At 40.6% G+C, this 26076-nt stretch overlaps 1 protein-coding gene across 2 annotated transcripts in view; it reads left to right on the forward strand.

Annotated features, from left to right (window-relative positions):
- CTNND2 (catenin delta 2) overlaps positions 1 to 26076 on the forward strand; it is a 944584-nt gene that overhangs the window by 557664 nt on the left and 360844 nt on the right. For both annotated transcript variants that reach the window (XM_032628308.1, XM_032628309.1), the window contains 2 exons: positions 5977 to 6171; positions 18294 to 18549. In XM_032628308.1, coding sequence (XP_032484199.1) covers positions 5977 to 6171; positions 18294 to 18549 — 451 coding nt within the window. The remainder of the gene's footprint in view (positions 1 to 5976; positions 6172 to 18293; positions 18550 to 26076) is intronic.

Consider the following 26076-nt stretch of genomic DNA (forward strand, 5'->3'; position numbering starts at 1 on the left):
TTCTTTACAATTATCCATTAAAAAGCAACATTAATTTTTTAAGAAAAAATAAAACCTTAAAATTTACATTTTCCAATAATATTTCACAAAATTATCAGCTTTTTTCCATTTATAATATTTCACAATTAAATCTCTTAAATTGTTTTTGATATTTTGATAGTTTAACTTACAGTGTTTGATTGTGTTTTAGAATCAAAAGATGTATTTTCATGAGATAACAATTTCTTGATTCTAAGATCGAGTGACGTGAGAATACCTATGTTTACGCTGCTTTATCAATTGCAGAGCCCTTCACACAGATTTCTCTGACCTTGATCCTCCCACAATGCCATGTCATACAAACACAAACTATTATTTGTATTTTTACACTAGAGATAACCAGGGCTCAGAGAGGTTCAATGACTTGCCTTGATTTGCCCAGCTGGTTAAACACAGATCTGGAGCCCAAATCATGTCTCCCTATTTCAGTTTGTTTGGGAAAAAAATGACACAAGAAAAGAGCAGTAGAATTACTACTTTAGATGCTATTTGAGTTTACTTCAAACTGTTGGACATTATACGTCTGTGCTCCTAAGGCCCCCTTTTGTGTGCAGAATTGGAGGGGCAGCCATGCTTTCAAGCTTCTGTTCCCCGAAAACTGGGTTCACTTCTTGGTGGGTGTTGAGCCAATAGCCACAACCAAGCCAAAGAGCAGGGAGAGGAAAGATTTATTACTTGCAGCGAATAAGGAGAACACAGGGGATCTTTGCCAAAGCAGAGTCTCCCCAAACAGCAAAATTGGGGACGTTTTAAGCTAAGGGTCCATGCATATTCATGAGGGGGCTTGAGCAGAGGAGAATTCAGCATAGAATTGGGGCACAGGTTGACAGAGGCCAAGCTTTAGCTGATTGAAGTCAGGAAGGTCAGCATCATCCTTCCATCCTCTACCGGGAGTGAGGGTTTTAGTTTCTGCAGAACTCAAAGGTATATTGTTATGTATATCCCTTAAGGAACCAGGACCCTGCCCCAAGGCTGCACTGTTGTTTCTTGAATGCTCCTCCCTTGTTTCTGCATCCCCTCCCTTAAGATCACTAATTACTGAGATCTGTTCAACGGCAAGCACTGTAGCCAGGCGTAGATCACAAAATGGCTTAGACCAAAATGGGTTCTCTTCTGTCAAGAAAGCCATTCTTGGTTCTCTTTCTCCAGGGACTCCCTAACCTACCTGCTTACACTTCTGTGTAGGAGTTGCTCTTGTAAGTGGTGGTGCTGGAGTGAAGGTACCTACAGAGCTCCAGGGGATGTCCCAGGTCTAGGCCCCTCTACTCCCCAGGGTCCAGTCTGCCCTCTGAGCCCCTGGAGCCCATATCTCCATCTGTTACCCAATGCAAGTTCCTGTGCCCGACGCACAGTGAGACAAACCCAAACGTCAATGATTGGATCAGAGAAAGGTTTATTGCAGGGCCAAGGCCAAGCAAGGAGAATGGGTGGCTTGTGCTCAAGATACCCCGAACTCCCTGAAGGGTTTCAGCAAAGCATTTTTAAAAGCCAGGTGAGGGAGGGGGTCACAGGGTATGTGATTGTGCACAGTTCTCTGATTGGTTGATGGTGAGGTAACAGGACAGTTAACATTATCAATCCTTAGGCATCTGTAGGTCTCGGGGCTCACGGTCATCCAGTAGTTAATTTCTTCTATTTGGTGGTGGTTTTAGCATCTGTAAAACAACTCAGGAAGCGTACATCAGATACTGTTATCAAGGTACTTCAGAGAGGAGCTACAGCAGAGGACATGGGGGGAGGGGTCTGTCCCAGGAAGACCCCATAGGGTCCTGCTTGGTTACACATCTCTGCCACAGAACTGAACCTTTCCTCTCACCTCCCATTACCAGCACCACAGCTGAGTGGCCAGGAGTGACCTGTTCTGAGCCATCTGAACATCCTTCCAAGTCAGCCCTAGCTGCAGTGGGCCAGTGACTGAGGTCCTAGGACACATGGTAGCTCTTGTGCAGCAAATGTCTCAAGCCTGTTCCTACATCAATTTGCAGGTTCTTCCCAGTCCTCCAGGGCTCCTGGACCTGCAGGAGGGCCTGGCCTGCACAGAGCACCCATGTGGTTGTTACACTACCCTTCAGCCCTCCTGGATCACAACCTCTCTTAGCCTGTAAGCTGAGCATTCATGCTTCAGATGTGAGTCTTAAAACCCATTGATTTCAGAAACATACTATATATATGAACACTGCCAGGGCCTGGGCTCTCTAGACCCAAACTTTGTCTTCTGGAGAGGAGAAGTAGGACGAGTAAAAGCATATGATAGCATTGAAAGGTTAACATTGGATGCTGTAAGCGTTGTGGCAGAAATTGGTCATAAAGTCTGGACACAGGTATTATACTTACATGACTTGGGTCTGCAATGGCGGGGGACCAGTTGATGCGGTTGGGCTGGTCCATGGGTTCTGCTTTCCCTTTTCTCTTGGACCCATCCATGTTTCCATTGCCCTTTGTCACACTGCTGTTCTGAGCCCTCAGCTTGGTCCAGGTGAGGCTCTCAGAATTGTTCTCCACCAACATAATTGACCTGGACATCTGTGACATTTTAATGAAGTCAGAGTTTCTCCAGCAATTTTTCTTGTTAACATTGTTCCAGTTTCTGGCAAAGATGCAGATGTTTACTAGTGGTGTTTTGAGTCCAGTGTTAATGCTGAGAACTCACTGTCAAATAGAACTAGATGGTAAAAGAAAATTACTACTAAAGAAAAGCATATTTTCTTTTTTTTTTCTTGTTTTTAAATTGGAGTATAGTTGCTTTACAACGTTGTGTTAGTGTCTGCTGTGCAGCAAAGTGAATCAGCCACATGGATACATATATCCCCTCTTCCTTGGATTTCCTTCCCATTTAGGTCACCACAGGCACTGAGTAGAGTTCCCTGTGTTATACAGTCAGTTCTCATTAGTTATCTGTTTTATACATAGTAATGGATATATGTCAATCCCAGTCTCCCAATTCATCCCACCCCCAACTTCCCCCCTTGGTGACCATATGTTTGTTCTCTACGTCTGTGTCTCTACTTCTGCTTTGCAAATAAGTTCATCTATACCATTTTTTTAGATTCTACATATATGTGTTAATATACGATATTTGCTTTTCTCTTTCTGACTTACTTCATTCTGTATGACAGTATCTAGGTCCATCCACGTCTCTTCAAAGGGCACAATTTCATTCCTTTTTATGGCTGAGTTATATTCTATTGTATATATACACCACATCTTCTTTATCCATTCCTCTGTTGATGGACATTTAGGTTGCTTCCATGTCCTGGCTATTGTAAATAGTGCTGCAATGAACACTGGGGTGCGTGTATCAAGAAAAGTGTATTTTCGTTGAATCAGCAAATGTATACACCATCTCATGAAATTTTGGAGCCTATTTGGAGAAGAGGTTGTATGAGATTATTTTTTTCTTGAAATTGCCCAAAATAAAACAGGCCTTGTTAGTAGGGGCCTGATATGTTCTTTCTTGCAAGAGTGGTAGAGGGCATGAATTCCAGAAGTTGCACTTTTAGCCTTTAATTCCTTGCCCCTCTTTTTTCTCCTAGTTCTGTCTCTCTTCCCATTAACTGTGCCCACCCAGCCACGAGCAACTAAAACCTGACCACAGTGGATAAAAGAAGTGCAAACAATGCTTGGTTTAAAATGCCTTAGCTCTATGCATAATGCATAAATATGCAAAGGTATTTTGTACAAGTGTCTCCACAGGGAAATACTGTGAACTTACAGTTCTGTCAAAAGCATGCTAATAAAAAAGTGTAGTATACTCTTCAAATATTTAATAATTGTACTATTGCATTTTTCTGAATACCAGCACATAGAAATTCTGATATCCACAGAGGTAGGCTTTATCTTAAGATTCTTGCTCCTTGGCCATTAATTTCTGATTTATGATACTAATAAAAATTTCCTAATGCCCAGTAAATTCTTATAAGAAGAGGATTTTCACACATACCCTCAGCTCATGTCGCCACTTAAAAGATCAGCAGGTCCTTTTACTGTTCATTGTTGGATATTTTTAGCTGCTTAGAACCAAGGAATGGTGATAAAGTTACATCTCTAAATCTACCAGGGATGGATAACTTTTATTTAACTATATGACATTTGGATGTAATGACTGTTTCCTTGTTTTTTACACTTGTAAGTCCTTGGCAATATTATCAAAACCTTCAGAGGTAGAAAGAACTGACAGCAGGAACTCAAGGCGTATCGTACTTAAATAGATTCCTGGAAGATATAAGCATGTGATAATATTCAGTGTGATGTTGGCATTTGATAAATCAGATGCAATGAACCTAATTATGTAAAACAGTTATTTTGAATCTATCACTCATCTGAACGCTCTCTAAATCAGAACTTATTTAATTACTAGCAAAGGGAAAGGTAAGGAACTTGCGCACTTGATTCCCTTCCCTTCCTCAAAGCATTCAGTGTTTGTTATCCAGACCGAATTCATAGAAGTCTTAGCACTGCCCCCACTCCTTCAGAATTGCTCTATTCTGTTGATTTAAATATAAAGCAGCCTGTGTAAAATAAACCAGTAAAACATTTATCTGTTGGCAATTTCAAAACTTTTGCATGGCTTTGTCCTCAAATATACTAGACAAGAATATCAAAATCTTTGGGGTTAGATCATTCTGAGGAAGCAGCCCAATCACTGAGCACTGAAGATGTTGGCTTTAAGGTGGCCACCGGTGAAGGCCGGAAAGCAACAGGACAGAGGGAGAAGTGTCCACAAACACTACCAAAATCAAGGAATTGCAACTCCCTCTAACTTTAAGCTGGAATGGAGGGCTCCCAGTTGGGACGATTCAAAGGCAGTTGACAGTTAAATCCCAGCGTGCCATGCGGGTTATTAGCGTTGGAGAGTTAGCTGAAGGGTCTTTGCTAAAATCATCTGTAGCCTTGTTTGGGTTTTGTGTGTGTCCTGTACTCACCATTGTTAGATAACCATCTCTCCTTGATGCCCCTTCACTGTCCCTAGATGTCCTCCACTCCATCTGTCCCCATGGAGATGATTCTCCTGGCATGTCTACTCCTGTGACTCTGGCTTTCCCTCGGACGAAATATTCGCTCTCAGTCAACATCTTCTTTTTCGTGTGTCAACTCAAGCTCTTAACCCTCATGAGAGTGTTTCCTCTTGCGCAGAGATTCCCTGTCCCACAGCACTGCTTCAAAGCCACACCTCTTCCTATACAGTGCAAGAAAGAAAAGAAAAAAAAAAAAAGACACAAATAAGGATTTACGACCACTACAGGCAAATGCTATGTAGCCTCGATTTATAAATTAAACCAGTTTGTGGCAACCATTTGAACTGTTTCAGAGGAAGGTAGACTAAACGCAGATCCTTCCATTTGGAGGGTAAGAGTAAAGGAAAACGTAACTTGAAAACCTTTTTCTTTAAAATCTGCTTCTCTCAGGGAGTTAGACTACTGTAAGTCCGAACATTTTGGTTCATTCATTGTCCAGGGAAAAACTGCTGATGAGAGAACAAATTCTGGTCCATTTTTCAGGAACAACATCAAGATGGCTTGCCACCACGGCTTATGCATTTGCTCATCGTTTTAAATAAGAATGCCTGTCGTAAAATTTCAGGTGCAAGGACTAAGGGATAATAAGAGTTTTTTAGGTTTGACTTCAGTCTGACTGATCTCTTTAATGAAGAAACCTGTTACATTCGTTAGGCTGGGAAAGATGCTGTTTCACTGGCCCTGTTCAATGGGCATTTATCTCAGAATCATTATCATCCTTATACAGAGATCAGGTTTGGGCGCAAAGCAAGGCAGCTGGGTGATGCAGATAAGCTGATCAGCTTAACCTCTTCCTGCCGTTCATCTGATTTTCTGCAGAGTTCAACATTCCTGCCCCCCCAGATTCAAATATGTCTTGGTTAAAACAAGTTCTGTTTGAATGTCAGTTGGGTCTTACTGTCTCCTTGTCCATTCCTTTCAGCTGGGTCCCGGGCCTCATACAGCAGCCAGCACGGCCACCTGGGCCCGGAGCTGCGAGCCCTGCAGTCCCCAGAGCACCACATAGACCCCATCTATGAAGACCGCGTCTATCAGAAGCCCCCCATGAGGAGTCTCAGCCAGAGCCAGGGGGACCCTCTGCCGCCAGCACACACGGGCACGTACCGCACGAGCACAGGTGTGTATTCAGGACCCCGGTGGGGGACCTGTCCACAGAGGGCGGGCCTGTCCACAGAGGGCGGGCCTGTCCACAGAGGGTGGGCCTGTCCACAGAGGGCGGACCTGTCCACAGAGGGTGGGCCTGTCCACAGAGGGCGGGCCTGTCCACAGAGGGTGGGCCTGTCCACAGAGGGGTGGGGGACCTGTCCACAGAGGGCGGGCCTGTCCACAGAGGGCGGACCTGTCCACAGAGGGTGGGCCTGTCCACAGAGGGCGGGCCTGTCCACAGAGGGGTGGGCCTGTCCACAAAGGGGCGGGCCTGTCCACAGAGGGTGGGCCTGTCCACAGTGGAGTGGCCTGTCCACAGGCTTGTCCACAGACGGGGGCCTGTCCACAGACGGGGGTCTGTCCACAGAGGGGTGGCTTGTCCACAGAGTGAGGCCTGTCCACAGAGGTGGCTTGTCCACTTAGGGGGGCCTGTCCACAGAGGGGTGGGCCTGCTTGGAAGCTTAAAGAACACTCCCTTGTGAAAGGGGTGTGTGTGTGTGTGTGTGTGTGTGTGTGTGTGTGTGCGCGTGCGTGTATGTCCTGTTTCCTCAGAAGCATTATGATATACCTGCTTCTCTCGTTAATGTTTGTGATGAGGATAGAAACTAAATATGACTCCACTTTAGCTCCCTGAGTAGATTGTAAATGAAATAAGTACAGGGGGGTTGTCAGCTCATTTTGTCACACAGGCAAATCGAAGGAAGCAGTACCAATTTTTTGTACATCACTATTAACGTATTTAATGAATATAACTACTTTAGGAAAGCACAGTCACTGTACAGGACATATAAAGGCATATGCCTCATGCTGTGTTTTTTTTTTTTTTCTTGTTTTTTTTTTTTTGCGGTATGCGGGCCTCTCACTGTTGCGGCCTCTCCCGTTGCGGAGCACAGGCTCCGGACGCGCAGGCTCAGTGGCCATGGCTCACGGGCCCAGCCGCTCCGCGGCATGTGGGATCTTCCCAGACCGGGGCACGAACCTGTGTCCCCTGCATCAGCAGGCAGACTCTCAACCACTGCGCCACCAGGGAAGCCCGCTGTGTTTTTTTTTAATGACACAGTCTACCTGTTTGGCAAGCTTGGTGGGAAGGAAGCATATTTACTAAAAAATGTAGCATATTTTGTAAAGCCAACTGAGAACTTATTTCATGCACACTATTAGGTTGAATCCTATGAAATTATTTCTGAAAAGTCAGTTATTGGCAATTGCATATGGTTCGTTCAACTGTATAGCTTTCCTGGATTAAATATATATTTTAACTTGACACAGCCTTAGGCCATGTGAAGAAGGACAAGTGTTTTCCAGAACATGAAGCCATTTGCAAAATAACTGGTCAAATGTCATGATTAAATGTGCTAGAGCATACTTATCTTAACTGTAAAATCAATATCATTAAGAAGATACTGAGAATTGCACTTCCTCTAAAGCCTCCCATGGCTAAGTTAGCTTAGAAAACATTATACTGCCGGTTTGCAGACAGTAGAGCTGTCTCCTTCATTTCTAATGATACACATTATCATCCCGGGCAGGGGCCGAGGTATGGGGATGCGGAAGCTCTGGTCCAGGCCTTGGCACCGGGCACTTCATCTTCAGACTGTTGTAACTTCCAGTTCCCAAGAAGTAGATCATAGCAATTTTGTTAAACTTCATTGTGATACTAACTTATATGTTTTGAAATCCAGGCAAGCTACGTTGCTTTTCTAGCTGATTATTGATATTTACATTTCAGTATTTCACTGCATCATAGGAAGAAAAGCACAAAATACTCCTTGATTTTACTCTTGACGTTATAAATGCCATCCAGTGTTAATAGTACATATCTTAGTTTAGGTAGAAAGAATACCCATTTATTCTTCTGTCAGAGTTTCTCTCACCTTCAGCCTGCTAAATCTACTCCAGTCTGAGGCTGGGCTATTTTAACATTTAGCTTGTTGCATATTATTAACTAGGGTAATTTTATTTCCACCCACTCCTTATAAAAGACAAAGATAACAATCTCGGTGACATTCAATATCTAACTTGAAGAAAAACTGACAACAAAAGGGATTATGTTGATTCTCTGTTCCATATTCATAGGCTTTTAGAATTAGCTCTCGTTGATAAACTTCTGGAGGTTTAATGAAAAATTAGCTACAATAGGAAAAAAAATATTTCATTCATCGATCTCAAATTAAGGAACAGGACTGATGTTCACACTTAACAACAACAACAAAAAACAATGACGACAACAAAAGTAGTGTTTTCTCTAAGCCAAGGGTTGGCAAACGATGGCTCACAGTCTAAATCCAGCTCGTCACCTGTGGTAGTAGTACTTGCGTGTTAAAAACGATTATCACATTTTTAAATGGTTTGCAGTCAAAAGATGGATAATATTTGGGGATATGTAAAAGTCATATGAAATCCAAATTGCGGAGTCCATAAACATTTATTGGAATACAGCCCCACCCTTTTGTTTCCAGATCATCTGTAGTTGCTGTCACCCTGCAGCAGCCCAGTTGAATAGTGACAGAGACCATATGGTTGGTTAAGCTGAGAATACTTACTTACTGGCACTTTACAGAAGTTTGCTGACCCCCATTCTAAGCCATCAGTGGAGAACCAGGCTGAATGAATAAATGAGTGTTTTTCTCCTATCTCTCCTGTGAGAGAAGGCAGGAGTGTCCTCTGAGTGCTTCAGAGGGGACAATCTGTTTGTCCAGCCCTTTCCCACTAATAGTAACCTCTGTCCTGGCCGAGATCTGTTGAGGTGTGCCATCCAGATGCCCAAGACACCCTTCCTGCCCGCATCTTTGAACTTGAGGCACTTTTGAGGAAATATGCTGATTTCCACAACACTATGGAAATTTACAGAAGTCCATGAGTGGTCTCTTGGGGACAGGTGGGGAGAAGCCACCTCTCCAGCTCCTAAGCATAAAGCCACAAGCCCTCTCTCCCTCACCCCTGCTCAGGTTACTCCCTATTTCTATCCTGAATTCATTTCAAGTCCTTACCCTTTCCCAGCTAACCCTGCACCTCCAGGAACTGTCTCTATCAGAACCCACATGTTTGAGAAAATGCTTTTAATACGGGTATATATCTCTCACTTATAAATTGCATACATATTATACAATAGTATTAAATTATATCTAGTAAAGGCAAGATTAAACTTCAATAAAGAAACATTTTAAGATTGCTTTCCCAGGAATTCCCTGGCGGTCCAGTGGTTAGGACACCATGCTCTCACTGTCGGGGGCCCCGGTTCGATCCCTGATCGGGGAACTAAGATCCCACAAGCCATGCGGTGCAACCAAAAAAATAAAGTAAAAAAAAAAAAAGATTGCTTTTCTATAACCAGAGGGTTATTTTTCACATCCTCTGTGCTATACACACCCCACACTTCGTGCCACCACTGGTACAGACTTTTAAGAAGCGTCCAGAGTCAGAGCAAATACCCTAATTCCTTGGGAGAAGAGGACAGGTTCTTACGAGGCCTGTTAGACCTGAACTGTTCCGGGGTCACTGGCTTTTGGCTCAGATGGGTGGCCAAGGCAGCTCTTCAGCCTTACCTCTCTGCTGTGAAGTAAGGCCACTGGCCGGAGGTCCTTCAGTTCCATCTGTAGAGCATTTCCAGAGGATACTTCCAGGAGAGTGGGGCAGGGGAATTGAAGGCCACCTGCTGCTCTTGAGGGAATCCCCACTTGGGAGTGAAGTCAAGTGTATTGGCCTTAACAATTTGGCAATTACTAGGTGGTGCCATAGCATCAAGCAGGTGAGACAGGATGACAAAGCATATAACATGTCTGCCACTTTCAGCCATGGTTCTCAATGCTTTGAACGTATTTACTAATCCTCAGAACCGCCCTATGAAAGAGATGCTATTTTGATGCTCACTTTACGAATCAGAATACTGAGGCACAGAGATGTTGAGTAATCTGCCCAAGGTCACACAGGTGGTATGGAGCCAGTCTTTAAAGCTTCACACCCAGGCAGTTTTGCCCTGGGACCTGGGCTCTTAACAGTCATCTTGGTTGACCCTGCATTTGTAAAAATCATCATTCAAAAACAAAATAAAGGGCTTCTCTGTTGGCACAGTGGTTGAGAGTCCGCCTGCCGATGCAGGGGACACGGGTTCGTGCCCCGGTCCGGGAGGATCCCACATGCCGCGGAGCGGCTGGGCCCGTGAGCCATGGCCGCTGAGCCTGCGCGTCCGGAGCCTGTGCTCCACAACGGGAGAGGCCACAGCAGTGAGAGGCCCGCGTACTGCAAAAATAAATAAATAACTATAAAAATAAATATATACCCATTTTCATCTAGAGAGCGTGAGGATTTCCTGTGTCCTGTGTTGAAAACAAAGCACGTGCTCGATGGGCTTCAGGTCCAAAGAAGCTTAAACCAACTTTGTCTTCACACATGCTCATTTTAGTTTCAGAGAAGGACCTAAAATAGGACAAAATAACTGGTAAAGGAAGGTAATATATTAAAGGCTAAATGAATATTCCAGACAAAAATGAAGACAGAGTATTAAGAAAAGCACCAAAAAAATAGAACATATTCAAAATTAAGCAAGCAGGATCATTACAAAAGAGAAAAGGACATCCCTCAACTGGTGACACTGGACTCAGAGGCTCAAAAGTAACTCCTTTGAAAGGTCAGCCATTCAAATTAGTTTCTTGGATGCCTGACTCACTTGCTTAGATTTGGCACAAATTCAACTAAACTGAAATAATTTTACTTACTAATATGTATTTTCCTCTCACAGGAAAAACTGGGAAAAAACACTCCCCTCCTCTTTATACAATTGCAAAATTAAAATGACCTTAACTGTAAAAAAAAAAAAAAGCACAGAACAACATACTGTCGTTTCTTTCCTAGATAACATGTAACTCAAGATTGCACTATATACGATTCCTGCCGCTCTCCCAGGTCATCCTTTAGTTTCTCAGCAGGGAGTGGGGCTGTGGAATAGTACCCACTCTTGGTCGCTCAGTGCTTCAGCTCTGCTTCCACCTGCCTCAGGGTCCCGGGCATTATCTCCCGTGGCCACTCTTCTCTCCCATCCCTGTTCAGGCCCATGCTGACCCCATCCCTGGGCCTCCCTTTCCAAACACCACTAAGGCCATCCTGAGTTATAGATTGTGCTAGAGCTGAGAGATACACCGAGATGACTATACCGAGAAGAGCAGGAAACAGCTGTAGTCCTCGAAGATGAGACAGATTGAAGCTCCCTAAACTTCCCCTCCAAAGGCGATTTCTCAGTTAGCTTCTCCCCCTATACCCAACCTACCGCCATCTTTTTTCCATCCCTCCGTCTTGGCCGCCATAGTTACCCTCTCACCCTTGTTACTTTATTATGAAGACTGACTTAGATCCCGATTCAGACAAGAAGCACAGTCTACCTTTGGGTGTTCAAAAAGGTCCTCGAGCCTTTCCCAAACCAAAAAGCTTCCTAACCATAATGTCAGAGCCTTACGTACATGCATTTGTATACATTTGTGTGCGTGTTAGAGAATCTGGGTTGACAAATCCCACTTCTCCCCTCTCCCACTCCAGGGTGGTGGATGGTAAAACATACAACAGGGTTCACAACTCAGACACAAGAAATCAATCGGATTTTATTCAGCTGGGCCAGCACTCTGTGGGCCATGGCTGTGTCAGGGAGCATGGTCTGAAGAGGGTCTTCTGCCTGCACCCCAGACCTAGCTCTGACCTTCCTGCTTGGGCACCCCAGCCAGTGCTGGACAATGTCAACTGAAAAAAAAAAAAGGCACAACGTGAGAGGTGTGAGTTGTTTTATTTGGGGCAAAATGAGGACTATAGCCTGGGAGACAGCATCTCAGATAGCTCTGAGGAACTGGTCCAAAGAGGTAGGGGGGAAGGTCAGTATAGATGTGATTTTGGTGAAGGGGGAATACATGCAATCAAGCACATATTTTTTGCAGAAGGTTTCTGCTAGTCACCAGGAGCAGACGTCACCGTTAATGATTTTAGTGCTTTTCTAGATATGAGGAGATGCAGGAAGTGGGCTCATAAAATCTTCCCCTGAAAGTATCTAACTACCTGAAGACCTGTTCTGCCAGTTTTACCCAGAGCACAGAGGGCAGCATTCCTCATCTCCACCCCGAACTCCTTTCAGGGGGTGTTGAAGGTCAGCGGTCGCAGCAGCTTGTGATTTCATCCCTGTAGAGGCAGGTGGCAAGTACCAGCTTTTAGTTGGCAACAAGAACCACAGACCTTTTCCCCCACTCTGTCCCAGCAGAAGGGAGCAGGCTTGGAGGATGACCACCCCAGCCTCCCTGGGCCCAGCTGTGACTTTGTAGGGTGGCAGAGACAGTAGAGAAGCTGCCCGTAGGGGCACCAGGACAGGACTGAGACAGGAGCCAGCATGGTGGCCCCATATATCTAGCAGCATGAGAGAACATAAAAGGGTCACTTCCTGAATCCGTAGTGGTCGCCACTCAACAGGGCTCCCCAGAGGGGACCCTCTTATCAGATGCATCTGCTGTCTCCCTGCGCAAGGAGACAGGATGCTGTGGCTGCAGCAGAAGACCAGGCCACTGAGCAGTGAGTGGGGCAGTAGAGCTAATATCCCCACCTGCTCTTCCAGGACCATCCACCCAACGTCTGAGTCTTTACTTCTTGCACAATGAAAATTTAAAGAGGCACACTTTTAATCTGGGCGTCGGTTTAAATAGAATATACCTTTTGTCCGGGATAAGCCTTGTCCAAACAGAGCTTATATAATAAGGAACACAGCCAGACAAAGAACGTGTGACTCTCATGGATTTGCTCATGCTAAAGTCTATCAAGATGACACAGATTTTTATTTCAAGCTCAAACATATCAATGACTGTCAACTTAGGAGTCCTTTGATGAACGTAAATACTTGACTCTGACAACCCCCCAAACACATCTTTCTAAACTAGCAAAAATGGCCAACATCGGCTGGGTTGATAGTCACATGCATTTCCTTTCGAATAAATGTGATCCTGAGTGGAGAAAACAAGCTTTCTGTGATGAATGTGTCAGCTTCTAATAAAGAATGAATTAGCGTAGGTACGCTGCAAGGATAAAACCTGCTAAATATCCTTAGGAGGTTGACAAATATTGCAACATAACAAGAAATAAGAATGGGATGAAAATATTTGCGCATATGGAGAAAGCATTTTTTAAAAAACTTAACTTTCTGCAGTAAGAGTCAATACTTCGTAAAGTTATAGAGGGATGACATAGAACCTTCACATTCATAAAATTTTATTGCTATTCTTCAATAAAATATAAATAACATTTTCAATGAAATTCATCTTTTGAGTCCACAAAAGATGTAATATTAACAGTTTATTACTTATTAAAGGCTGTTACTTCAAATTGTAAAAATGATTGCTTCCCACTGGAGTAAGTCAAATTAGATCCTCCGTAACCTCTTAGTTAAAATTTTTACCTCTTTTAAATCTAAAAAGTCAGGGGCGCATGATTACCCAACTGGAAATTTTTAATGAGCCCAGTGATAAATATCATCTTAAAACCAAGAAGAGCTTCCAGATGCTTACCTATATCAATTCACCTAAAATGGTGTAAATACAAAGTAATTACGGCTGAAGGAGAACAGAGTGTTTGCTGGTGGAACAGTCGATAACATTTAGAAACAGCAACATCAACACCAGTAATCAACATCAACACTAATAATAAGCCTGCATTAAATGCCTCCCCCCCACAAAAATAATGACATATGAAGTTAAAAGATTATGTTAAATTTACCCTTGAATATTTTTCCATTGAGCTCAGCTTGGATCAACCTGTGCAGAGTGCAGAAAATTGGAAGACATGTATAATTCAGTTCTAGATGATAATACTATTGAGAATATAGTGGATTGGGTGGTGAAGGTTCCTCATCCCTGAAATGATAGAGTTGTTATTATTTAAGTAATAACTTTAAAGGTATATAGGCCATGTTTTTGGATCCATTGTCACCTAAGCCATTTTTATTTTCTGAGCTTGCAGAAGGAATGCTATTTAATCAGCTTATTGTTTGCTTACTTTGTATTTTATAACATGTGTAAAAGTATTTTATGTTTTCATATCTCTCTATGTACAAATATATATAAAAGCAAAGATAAATAATATGAAAACAAAAATAAATGTTTTTTCTTTCTTCTGTTGAACCCTACTTTATATTCCATCTCCCAAGTTTCTTCATGTGCCAGAGTCTTGTATTTTATTCTGTTCTCCTTTTTTTCCATTGTCAGTAAATAATGCATGTAACCATCTATCCTCATCAAAATAGAATGTTTGCTTTTATTAAAAAGGATCTCCCTTCCCTTCTTTCAAACAAAATACAACACATAAAACATCTATTTTTTTTCCCCCTTTACGCACTAGACCTTCATTTGTGTAGCTCTTCGGAAAACAGATAATTTCATGAGCAGCGTGAAAAGGCGAAGTATCAGGTCAACTGCTGAAGAGGCTACTTTTAAACTCTCCCCAAGGAGACCAGCAGTGTGATTCATTGAGTTGGAAGAGCTTATTGAGGGGAGAAGGGGCTGTTTGCAGAGCAGGTGAAAAGAGAGAGGAGTGTTTACAGAGCTGATAAAGCACCTTTTACTTCAAATGTTTGCCATAAGAAAGTTCAGTTGAATAGAGTAATCCTCCAAGGTGGGTGATTTGGTCAACTGAGCTCTAAAACTCAAATGAGAGAAAACGTAGGCCATAACGTCATTTCGGGTTCCTCCGTACCATCTTATAAACAACCCGAACGTACTTTTTGGCCAACCGAGTATAACAGGACAGAAATTAAGGGAAAATTTGTGTTAAAGAAAAGTCTTTTAATCGTGTGAGAGGTATCGGCTTATCTGTATTAATAGAGAGCCACAGTCTGCATCAAACACACCGCAGTCTGAACAGGCAAGGCAAAAAGGGAGAAATCAGTTTTAACGTGTTGAAATCAGTCTTTTACCTCATGCTTAAAAAAATAGAAAGTATTACATTGTTACATTACCGATGGCTAGTTTGAGATCTCTTCGTTTCTCATGCATTTTCTTCTATATGATCATATAACCTACCCTTTAAAATAGTGTATTTTTCTCCCCATTTGAATTGCTACTTTGCATTATTTTCCTTGCATTGATCAGTCTCTAATTTATTTGAATTTGACAGTATCAGTTTGAGTTCTAATTTTATATTTTGAAATTCTCATCGGGTACTCTATTTATTGTGACCTAAAAAAGTTGAAACTTATGGCTTCAGGAATGATACTTCTGAAAGGCCATTTGTCAAGTGACAGAAATGTGATTGCGATTTTTTTTTTTTCAAATATGATCTTTCTGGAAGTTGTTTACCCGTCTTAAATTTCATAGTCCACTCGCTTTGTTTTTTTTTGTTTGTTTGTTTTCTTTTTTTTTGCGGTACGCGGGCCTCTCACTGCTGTGGCCTCTCCCATTGCGGAGCACAGGCTCCGGATGTGCAGGCTCAGCGGCCATGGCTCACGGGCCCAGCCGCTCCGCGGCATGTGGGATCTTCCCGGACCAGGGCACGAACCCACGTTCCCTGCATTGGCAGGGGGACTCTCAACCACTGCGCCACCAGGGAGGCCCAAGGGATTGCTTTTCTTAAACTCCTCGTTATACTATATTCTTTTTTTTTTTTAATGCTTTTTATTTTCCCCCCTTTTTCCTGGCCGTGCCACGTGGCTTGTAAGATCTTAGTTCCCCGACCAGGATCAAACCTGTGCTCCCTGCATTGGAAGGGTGGAGTCCTAACCACTGGACCACCAGGGAAGTCCCTATTCTTTTTAAATTTATAGTCCTTTGAGAGTTTCTGGTGTGGCTAGTTAGCTTGTTTCCCTTACCTATTTTGTCTTTTTTTTTTTTTGCGGCACGCGGGCCTCTCACTGTTGTGGCCTCTCCCGTTGCGGAGCACAGGCTCCGGGCGCGCAGGCTCAGCGGCCATGGCTCACGGGCCCAGCCGCTCCGCGGCATGTGGGATCCTCCCGGACCGGGGCATGGCAGGCGGACTCTCAACCGCTGCGCCACCAGGGAAACCCAATATATTATCATTTTTTTAACAAGAGTGTTTCTTCACGTTTCATTATTAAATCCTGATCTCTGCCATTTTGCCCTCCCTTCCTGTTAATCGCTATATCTAATGTACTGATAACAAATAATTTTGCATAGAAAAGGATTTTTTTCTGATATTAGTAACCCTTTTCAGCAAGCTTAAGTGCAGATATTTAGTTCCTGAATGGAAAACATGCATTTATCTGAAAAATGTCAGGTTATAGTTAGTTTTCCCCGTTTGCCCTTGATTTGCTGGCTGGCTTTTCACAACTCTTCTAGAAAATGAAATTTTGTTTACCTCTTTGCATTTGTTCTTCCAAGAGCATGGTTATGCCTGGCCTGAATTTAACCCCTGTCCCCATGACATAAGGCACATTGTTCATAAATTTTAAAACATGAATTTTAATTAGACATGCTTGTAAAATTTTGGAGACAATCTAAATGCTCCATAAATTGCCTAAAGACGTAAGACAGATTTTCTGGTTGTGAACTTAATGTTTATTAGTCTAATCCAATGACTTTGAAACTTAATCCATCAGGGCAGCCCTCATCATTTCAAAATACTGCTCTTCTGGGAAAATCTGCACTTTTTGTTTAGAAAGTTTTCTTAAATATTTTTCTGGTCTTCACCATGTCACAGTGCCTAGTCTCCTAATTTTGGTTATTATAAGATTAAGTGTTAAAAGTTCATTGGAATGAGAAGCCCTGAACTCTGTTAAAATCAGCTCTCATATTAGGATATGTTTCTCCAGTTCACTTTGAAACTTTTTGTCATTTCGACAGGATATCCTTAACTTTTAACATTAACATTGTTTCCTCAATGTGACATAATTTCTTTTGTATTTGATTTCACATATGTCTTCTAATGAGAGAGAGGATAAAATAAGCTCTATCACCATCCACTATGAAGCTCTCAGAAAGTCCGAGTTGTGGGGTGTGATTCGTAATCGGAAACTAATTCCACGTAGAGCTTGCATGGTAAAAGGCCTTATCTAGACACTGGCTGTATTGGGGATATATTCCGATCTACAATGCTAGAAAGTAAAGGTGCTATCTAATATTGATCATGGCTAAATATCACAACAATTAATAACAGGTCGCATTCTATTAATATGGAAGATGCTATTTTCATTTTATATGTCAACTAAACCTTAGACGTCAAGTATTTTTGAGAACCAGATAAAAATAATGACAGGAAACAAACTCCAAAGAACCCAGGAAGGAAACAAAAAACTGAAATTCAGTTTGGAAATAGTCAAACCAATTTTAGTAACTGGTGTCAAATCTTCTCCAAACAATTTAGCGTATTGAAAAGATGCAAATACTTCTGGAAAAGCCAAGTCAGCTTCTTATTTTGTTTGTGTTGCAGTTGGACAGGTCTTCATCTCCTCTCCCGTGCCCACCCTTCACCAAATGTATTTGTTACTATGACAGCTCAACTTGAGAAAGAGGCATATAAAACTCCTGTGGGTGTTTGTTAAACTTTACAAGAACTAGGACAGTCCTGCTTTTAATGCTCGAGTACTAACTATGGACCTGTGTCCACCTCCACCCCCATGCATACACATCCTCTCACGTTGCCTTATTTTCTTTTATTTAGGAGAAATTAACCACATTACTAAATTTCTTCCACACCCTGAATAGAATTAACGTAACATCACCTGAGCGAGCACTTTCTGAGTTTTCTCAACCTAAACAGTAAAGAAGTCACTGTACATGATTCCTTAGAAGATGTTCCTTACATTTCTTCTGGGTTTTAGCTCCGCACGGTTTACATTTCCGATTAACAAACCTCGTGGAGGTTGGTAAGCAGCAAACACACCGCAGATGCGTTTTCGCCCTAGAGTGGAAAGGTTTATTCCTGAAATAGCATGCTAATTATCACTTTAATGGGTAACATCGAATGTGTTAGTTCAAATATGACAGAATTTTTTTTTTTATTCTTTCAAACCCTTGTTTTTTTTGTTTTTGTATGTGTGTAATTTTCCCCCCTGCCTAGACCTGGTTAACCGTTTCTGTGAGCAGGTCCTCAATTTTTTACTTTGTCCCTACTTTCCTGTCCTAGCCCCGTCTTCCCCCGGTGTCGACTCCGTCCCCTTGCAGCGCACAGGCAGCCAGCATGGCCCGCAGAGCGCTGCCGTGGCCACCTTCCAGAGGGCCAGCTACGCCGCCGGCCCAGCCTCCAGCTACGCGGACCCCTACCGGCAGCTGCAGTATTGTCCTTCCGTCGAGTCTCCGTACAGCAAATCCGGCCCTGCCCTCCCTCCCGAAGGCACCTTGGCCAGATCCCCGTCCATCGATAGCATTCAGAAAGATCCCAGGTGGGTACCAACCTTTTTCTCTTCCCAATCACTGCTAAAGAGGTTTTCAAACCAGGCCTTGTTACTACATGATTTCTTTTTGCGTCGCGTTATTGCCTCCATGTCACTGGCTGAGTATGAAAGTGTTGACTTCGGTTGGGTTTTATAATCAATCTTCTGTTTGATTTGGAATATTGGTATCGATCATGGATCCCGAGTATCTTCTTGGTTCAACAGCAAAGACGATCTTTTGATCAGAACATTTGTAGGTGCTTGAAGGTTTCAGCTATTTGATGAGATGTTGAACAGTTTTCTTTCATGCAGTAGAAATGGAGGATTGGGGGGTTATATCATTTGACTTCAAATACTGTGGTCTAGGTATTTTCTTGTCTCAGTGGAAGCATGCTTTGTCGCGCTGTATGTTTCCATCCATCGGAGTGGAAAGTGGCACACCTACCAGGTTATACTAAAAATTGGACATTTAGAAAACCCTTATTACCTTCATTTTTGTGTCTGAAAATAAACATTAGGCTGAAGTTGATTGGACATTGATTAAAAACTTGAATATAATATATTAAAGAAATTATTATTGAGAAGTGTTTCTTTTTTGCTTTCTTTTTTCAACAGTGGTGAGGGATTTAGTGATACTCTACTTCTGAAATTGGAATTGAATTCCTGTAGAGTTAAATGATGTTTTATTCATAGGCATTTGATTTATGCAGAGCCCCATAAATATATATCTGCATCTGTGAATACTATAGATATATCAGATTCCTGGTATGTCTTTGTAACGGGGCATGTGACTTGAATCTGGCGGTAAAATTCATCTCAAGGAATTTTTGGGTATTTTCTCTGATAGAGCACACAAGTGCATGTATACTATATTGAGGGGTTTGCATAGATTCTTTTGTAAAAAGAAATCACTTCTACATACATAAAAGGCAGAATGGGGCCATTTGGTATTCTTTGAGATAGCTTCTTTAGCACAATTCAAACCTGCTTGGAGGGTTTATGTTAAATATTATATGTGGTAGAACGTCCATTGTAAAGGTGAATTGTAATAAGTGCTCACTGTTAACTACTAGAAATAAGAAGAATTCTTATACTTACATTGTCCGGCATCCTGCTTCTCTAGATTTTCAGTCGAAACAGGGATCTCTATTGTCTTGGTCCTGAAATCTGCCCCAGATCCTTCAGTATTCTTGGCATGTGTGGGTAGAATGTTCTTCAGATAACAACACCTCAACATTCTCTATTTCTTTCTTTCTTTATTCAATATTTATTATCTTTTTATTGAAGTATAGTTGATTTACAATGTTGTGTTAGTTTCTGCTGTACAGCAAAGTGATTCTGTTATACATATATATGCATTCTTTTTTATACTATTTTCCATTATGGTTTATCCCAGGATATTGAATATAGTTCCCTGTGCTCTACAGTAGTGTCTTGTTGTTTATCCATTCTATATATAATAGTTTGCATCTGCTAACCCCAAACTCCCAATCCATCCCTCCCCCAACACTCTCTATTTTAAAATAATTTTTCTAGACATGCTATTGAAAACATGTAGAAATAGAAGTAAACTCTTAGGAAATGCTAAATAGAAAAATACATAATTGGATTGGCATTGCTTTATTGAACATTGCATACTTAAATTGAGGCTAAGCGTTTAATCTTCAGTGGAAAGGTTTTAAAATTTCATATTAGGGGAATTTGGCTTGATAGGAACCCAAATTTATGTTTCTCTAGCTACAGCTTCGCTTCTTTATTTTATGCTGTGTATTAAATGCATTTTATTTTATTAAATGGCATAGCCTTCTCATTTTATGTTACTGTCACTTTTATAGCCTTTTTTCTTCTTTCAGTGTATCATGGCTATTATCTTTTTAAGTTATGGATTATATGACATATATTTATTGAGTGCCCACTATAAACCAAAAAAGAGAAACACCAATAAGAAATGTTAGAATGAATAAGAGTATACTGGCCGCTGACCTTTTGTAGGTGTGAACTTATATACAACTCAGTGTTACAGGAATTACAGTTTACTATTTTATTTTTAAGAATGCTAAGCATTGGCTTTAAATATGTGTTAATTTTGAAAAGAAAATCATACCACCATCCTAAGGTCAGGTATAGAATCAAAACAAACAGAACAAGATCTAGAACCAGAACTGAATTATTATGGCTTAATGTAAAAGGAACTAATAATAATAACCTGGCATTATGCAAAATGAGTATATAAAATACAATAATGCCTTTCTTGTAGTTTTTTTTAATAAAGGAATATGTCAAAGTGTTCAGATTTAATTGAGACAGCCAAATCTAATCTAAAATTCTAGTCCACAATCTAATGCTTCTTTTTTTTTTTTTTTTTGGAGAATATTTATTTATTTATTTTAAACATCTTTATTGGGGTATAATTGCTTTACAATGTTGTGTTAGTTTCTGCTTTATCTAATGCTTCTTTTATGATAACATCTTTGCATCTTCTTTTGAATAATGAATTTTGGGTTCTTCCTAGGTGAATATTACTAGAACGGGTATCTTTTACTTTGGGGGTTCAAAATTGTTTTTTTTTAGCATTATAACTTACGATTTAAACTTTTCCAGCTTTTAGATTTCTTTCAAGCTTTTATACATACATTTTTGAAGAGAATTTGTTAAAATTTTATTTATCATTAAATACCAGACCATGTAAGCCTCTTTGCCATTGCAAACATGTATTTATAGCACATTACAATTCTCAAAGCACTTTTCCTTACAACTTTAACTTAATTCTCCTTTGTGGGAGAAAACTGATATCCCCATATTTTGTGCCTTAAATAAATGGAGAATTGGAATAAATGACCTGTGGGTACACAGGCTAGAATCCACACTTTTAGGACACGGGGCACGTGTTGGCATGGACATTTATATTTCTTTATAAAAAATAAAAAGGAAAAGGAAAGACTATACTCACATCTTTTATGATTTTCTTGGAGGATGAGTAAATGTTAGCACCAGTTTTCTGTGTGTAGGAGTGAGTGAAGGAATGAAGGAAATGATACAAATTGTCTAAATAGGTCTGGTCTCTCTGATAATTGCTTATGGATATGTGGTCTTTGTTTTGTTTTTCCTTTCTTTTCTCTTCTACTATCTGCCTATCTGTCTTATTGCAGACCAGTATCTTTTATCTATTAAGGAGCTTCAGTGAGGAGTTTTCAAGCAAATCATCCACTTTAAAATAAGAATTTGAAATCAAGGTAGCCCCAATTTGGTCATTAGACTTGAAACCAGAAACTCCCTGTTATCTTTTATTTTTTTGATATTTTGATGACATTTATTTATTTATTTAGGCTATTTTATTTTATTTTTAAAATTTATTTATTTATTATTTTTTATTTATTTATTTTTTTTTTTTTTTTCGGTACGCAGGCCTCTCACTGTTGTGGCCTCTCCCGTTGCGGAGCACAGGCTCTGGACGCGCAGGCTCAGCGACCATGGCTCACGGGCCCAGCCGCTCCGCGGCATGTGAGATCTTCCCAGACTGGGGCACGAACCCGTGTCCCCTGCATCAGCAGGCGGACTCTCAACCACTGTGCCACCAGGGAAGCCCTAATTTATTTTTTTAATTGAAGTACAGTTGATATACAGTGTTGCATTAGTTTCAGATGTACAGCAAAGTGCTTCAGTTATACATATATATATTCTTTAAAACAATTTTTAAAATTTTTTCTAAGCCATAGGATATGAAAGGAATGGTTCTGAAGGATTAGGTTTCTCTAGCTTACTTGGCTGAGTCATATAGATCGGGGCAAAACTTTGGACTTTTCACTTTTAATTGCCCCTACTGTACTCCAGCAAAGAATGCACAGAAACCTTTTATAAAAGATGGTAGGATCTGATTGCCTTTTTAAATCAGCAATCACTTTGAAAAAAAATTTATATATATAATGTTTGCTTTACAGCCACGTTTGCTGAGAACTTTTTATTTGTTAATTGCATGTTATCTTCCATAAAATGTGAATTTCTTAAGAATTATCACAGCTAATACGTTGTTGGTACTATACCAGATATTGAGTTTTGTACAGTGCTTTTAAACATGTAGGCCGAATATAAATCTTTAAATTATACGAAAGGACTCATCCCAGCTCAGTGATGTTGGGAGTGATAAGTCATAGATAGCATCCTTATTTTGAAAATGTGATTGATGAAATAACCAGAAAAAAAGCAAGACTGATGTACCTGGTGTACTAATGATGCTATAAATGTTCTTGTCTATATAAGAAGAAAAGTTATGGGTAAGACATTTACTGACATAACTTAATGTGTAGGTTGCAGCATGAATGGCATCTTTTAATCAAGTTGGATTAATCCCTTTTCAGGATATTGTAATCCTTGATGTAAACTACCTCAGAAGCAGTTTTTCAAGCATGCTAAAGGAATCTAACTTACTGTAAACGTGATTCACAATAAACTTCTATCTTCTTTTTGTTATGCAGTATAACAGAGAAATAAATGCAATGACACATCTTTATGCTGAATCTGAGCTCAAATTAGCAACTGCATTTTCAGTTGGCTCTATCAAACTTGTTCTCCATGTTTTGTTTCAAGCCACAGTATTTGACCAATAATCTAAAAATATGCACTTTTAAGGAATTACCTAGTGTATTACTAAAATTATTTTATTATTGGATGTGGTATTAGTATATATTATTAAGTGACACTGCTTATAAATATCATTAGGTAAACCTACGTTAAGAATGTTTTCCAAATGCTGGGGTTTTTTTCATTGCTTACCTGCCCACTCCATAACCACACATAGCATATAGTGAAATGAATGCTCAGGAAACAAAATATATACAAAGATGCTTTTTTAAAGGTGAAGATTTAAAAAATATGTTTAGTCTCTTTATTAACGTTTAAAGCGCCATCATTACGTCATTTAGGTAACATGTCTGAGGTGTGCAATAAACCAGTCGTAATATTCTTCCTAGTTCAGTTATGGGTGGTGAATCTCCGGGGAGTTTGTTTTTCACTTTAAATGTTCAACAATCATTTATTTAACTGGGGAAATGTCAGAGGGGGAAAAATACAGCATCTGCAATTTAAAGACCCTCAGGGTGAAGAGCACTTGGACGTCATTTATTCAGTTAGGCCAAGAGCAAGCCCAACAATTGGCCATTCAGCCTCTGTTTGAATGCCTCTCGAAATGGGCCACTCACCATCTCTTGAAGCATTTTATTAATTTCTTGAATAATTCAAGCCTTGTACACTCATTTATATTGAAATCTTCACCCCTTGTAAGTTCACTCCCTGATCTTGTTTCTGACCTTTGCAGTCACGTTAGAATACGTCTATCCCTTCTTCAGAGACAGCCCTGAGGACAGTTATTACTCCTCCCCCCAGTGCCTTCTCAGTGAGACTTTATTTAATTTATTATATTTTTTTATTGAAGTATAGTTGATTTACAATGTTTCAGGTGTACAGCAAAATGATTCAGATATCTATCTATATATGTATATATATATATTCTTTTTCATATTCTTTTCCGTTATGGTTTATCACAGGGTACTGGATATAGTTCCCTCTGCTGTACAGTAGGACCTTGTTGTTTATCTATTTTATATATAGTAGTGTGTATCTGCTAATCGCAAACTCCTAATTTATCCCTCCCCTCCCCCCTTTCCCTGTTGGTAACCATAAGCTTGTTTTCTATGTCTGTGAGTCTGTTTCTGTTCTATAAATAAGTTCATTTGTGTCATAATTTAGATTCCACATATATGTGATATCAAGTGGTATTAGTCTTTCTCTGTCTGACTTACTTCACTTAGTATCATAAGCTCTAGGGTCATCCATGTTGCTGCAAATGGCATTATTTCATCCTTTTTCTTAATGGCTAAGTAGTATTCCATTATATATATAAAATGAAATTTTATATATATATATATATATATATAATTTTCTTTCTAACTTAAATGAGGGGCTTTACATTCACTTCTTGTTGGGGGTGATTCCGTTATGGGATACTTCAGACTCCAGTTTTGTTATCCAGCATGATTTTTATAATGCACTGCTCACACCACTTGGAAATATGAAAAGCACACATATATGTCCTCAGCGAGGTTTTATCAACACATGGCCAGAGCTGGGCAGGGACACAGCCCTGTAGCTCTCATTCCTTTAAACTCTTCCCTCCAGGTCCATCTGAAGGCACATGTGTTCTCGGTGACTTTTCTGGGGAATACTGTAGGATGAACTCTGCAGGTGCAATGATAGCATGTAAAGAGCTTCATTCTTTAAGGAGCTTTTAAAGGTATGTGAGAGACAAAGGTATATCCACAAATGACTGTAGTGCATTGGGTAAATAAGACAGATGTGATAGAAGTACAGAGGCGGAATTGAGTGGTTGGCCGGAACCTTGAGGAATAGTTGATATTTACATATGAAAAAATGGGAGAGAAAGCTCTCTAGTTGAAAAGAAAGGAGGGCTGGAAGTCGGGGGCGGTGCCTGTTTGAAGTACTCCAGCCTGGTTGGGCTGGGAGGGAGGGCAGCTGTCCACCCACCGAATCAGCAAGAAATGTTAGCTTGCATCTCTGTATGCGGATTTTTTTACTTATAAATTATGAACATGGTATGTTAATTTCCTAGGGCTGCCTTGCCATACAAATTACCGCAAACTGGGTGGCTTCAACCAACAAAAATGTATTCTCTTACGGTTGTGGAGGCCAGAAGTCTGAAAAATCACGGCCTGGGCAGGGTCATGCTCCCTCCAAAGGGTCTGGGGTGGCCCCACCATCCCTTGAATGTGGCTGCAGAGCTTCAGTCTCTGCCTGTATCTTCACTTACACCTTCCTCTCTGTCTCACGTCTCCCATGCTGTTCTTATGAAGACACCAGTCACTGTATTTAGGATCCACGCTAATCCAGCATGACTTCATCTTCACCTAATTACATCTGCAAAGACACTATTTCCAAATAAGGCCATATTCTGAGCTTCTGAATAGATATGAATTTTGGGGAGATACACTAACTCAACTAACTACACGTTTCAGTGTACTATTATACTATTTACACTGTAAAATAGATGTGCACTAAAGATAGAACTTGAAACAGGGGATGTTAAAGATAAAACACCACAATTAAAAGTTTTTATTTCAGTTTACATTTTTAAAATTTCTTTTATTGAAGTATAGTTGATTTACAATGTTGTGTTAATTTCTGCTATACAGCAGTGTGATTCAGTTATACATATATATGCTTTCTTTTTTATATTCTTTCCCATTATGGTTTTTCACAGGATATTGAATATAGTTCCCTGTGTTGTACAGTAGGACCTTGTTGTTTATCCATTCTGTGTATAATAGTTTGCACCTGCTAATCCCAAAGTCCCAATCCATCCCTCCCCACCCCCTCCCCCTTGGCAACCACATGTCTGTTCTCTATGCCTGTGAGTCTGCTTTGTAGATAGGTTCATTTGTGCCATATTTTAGATTCCACATATAAATGCTATCATATGACATTTGCCTTTCTCTTTCTCACTTACTTCACTTAGTGTGATCATCT

The sequence above is a fragment of the Phocoena sinus genome, chromosome 3, assembly GCF_008692025.1.
Source record: "Phocoena sinus isolate mPhoSin1 chromosome 3, mPhoSin1.pri, whole genome shotgun sequence".
Lineage (NCBI taxonomy): Eukaryota > Metazoa > Chordata > Mammalia > Artiodactyla > Phocoenidae > Phocoena > Phocoena sinus.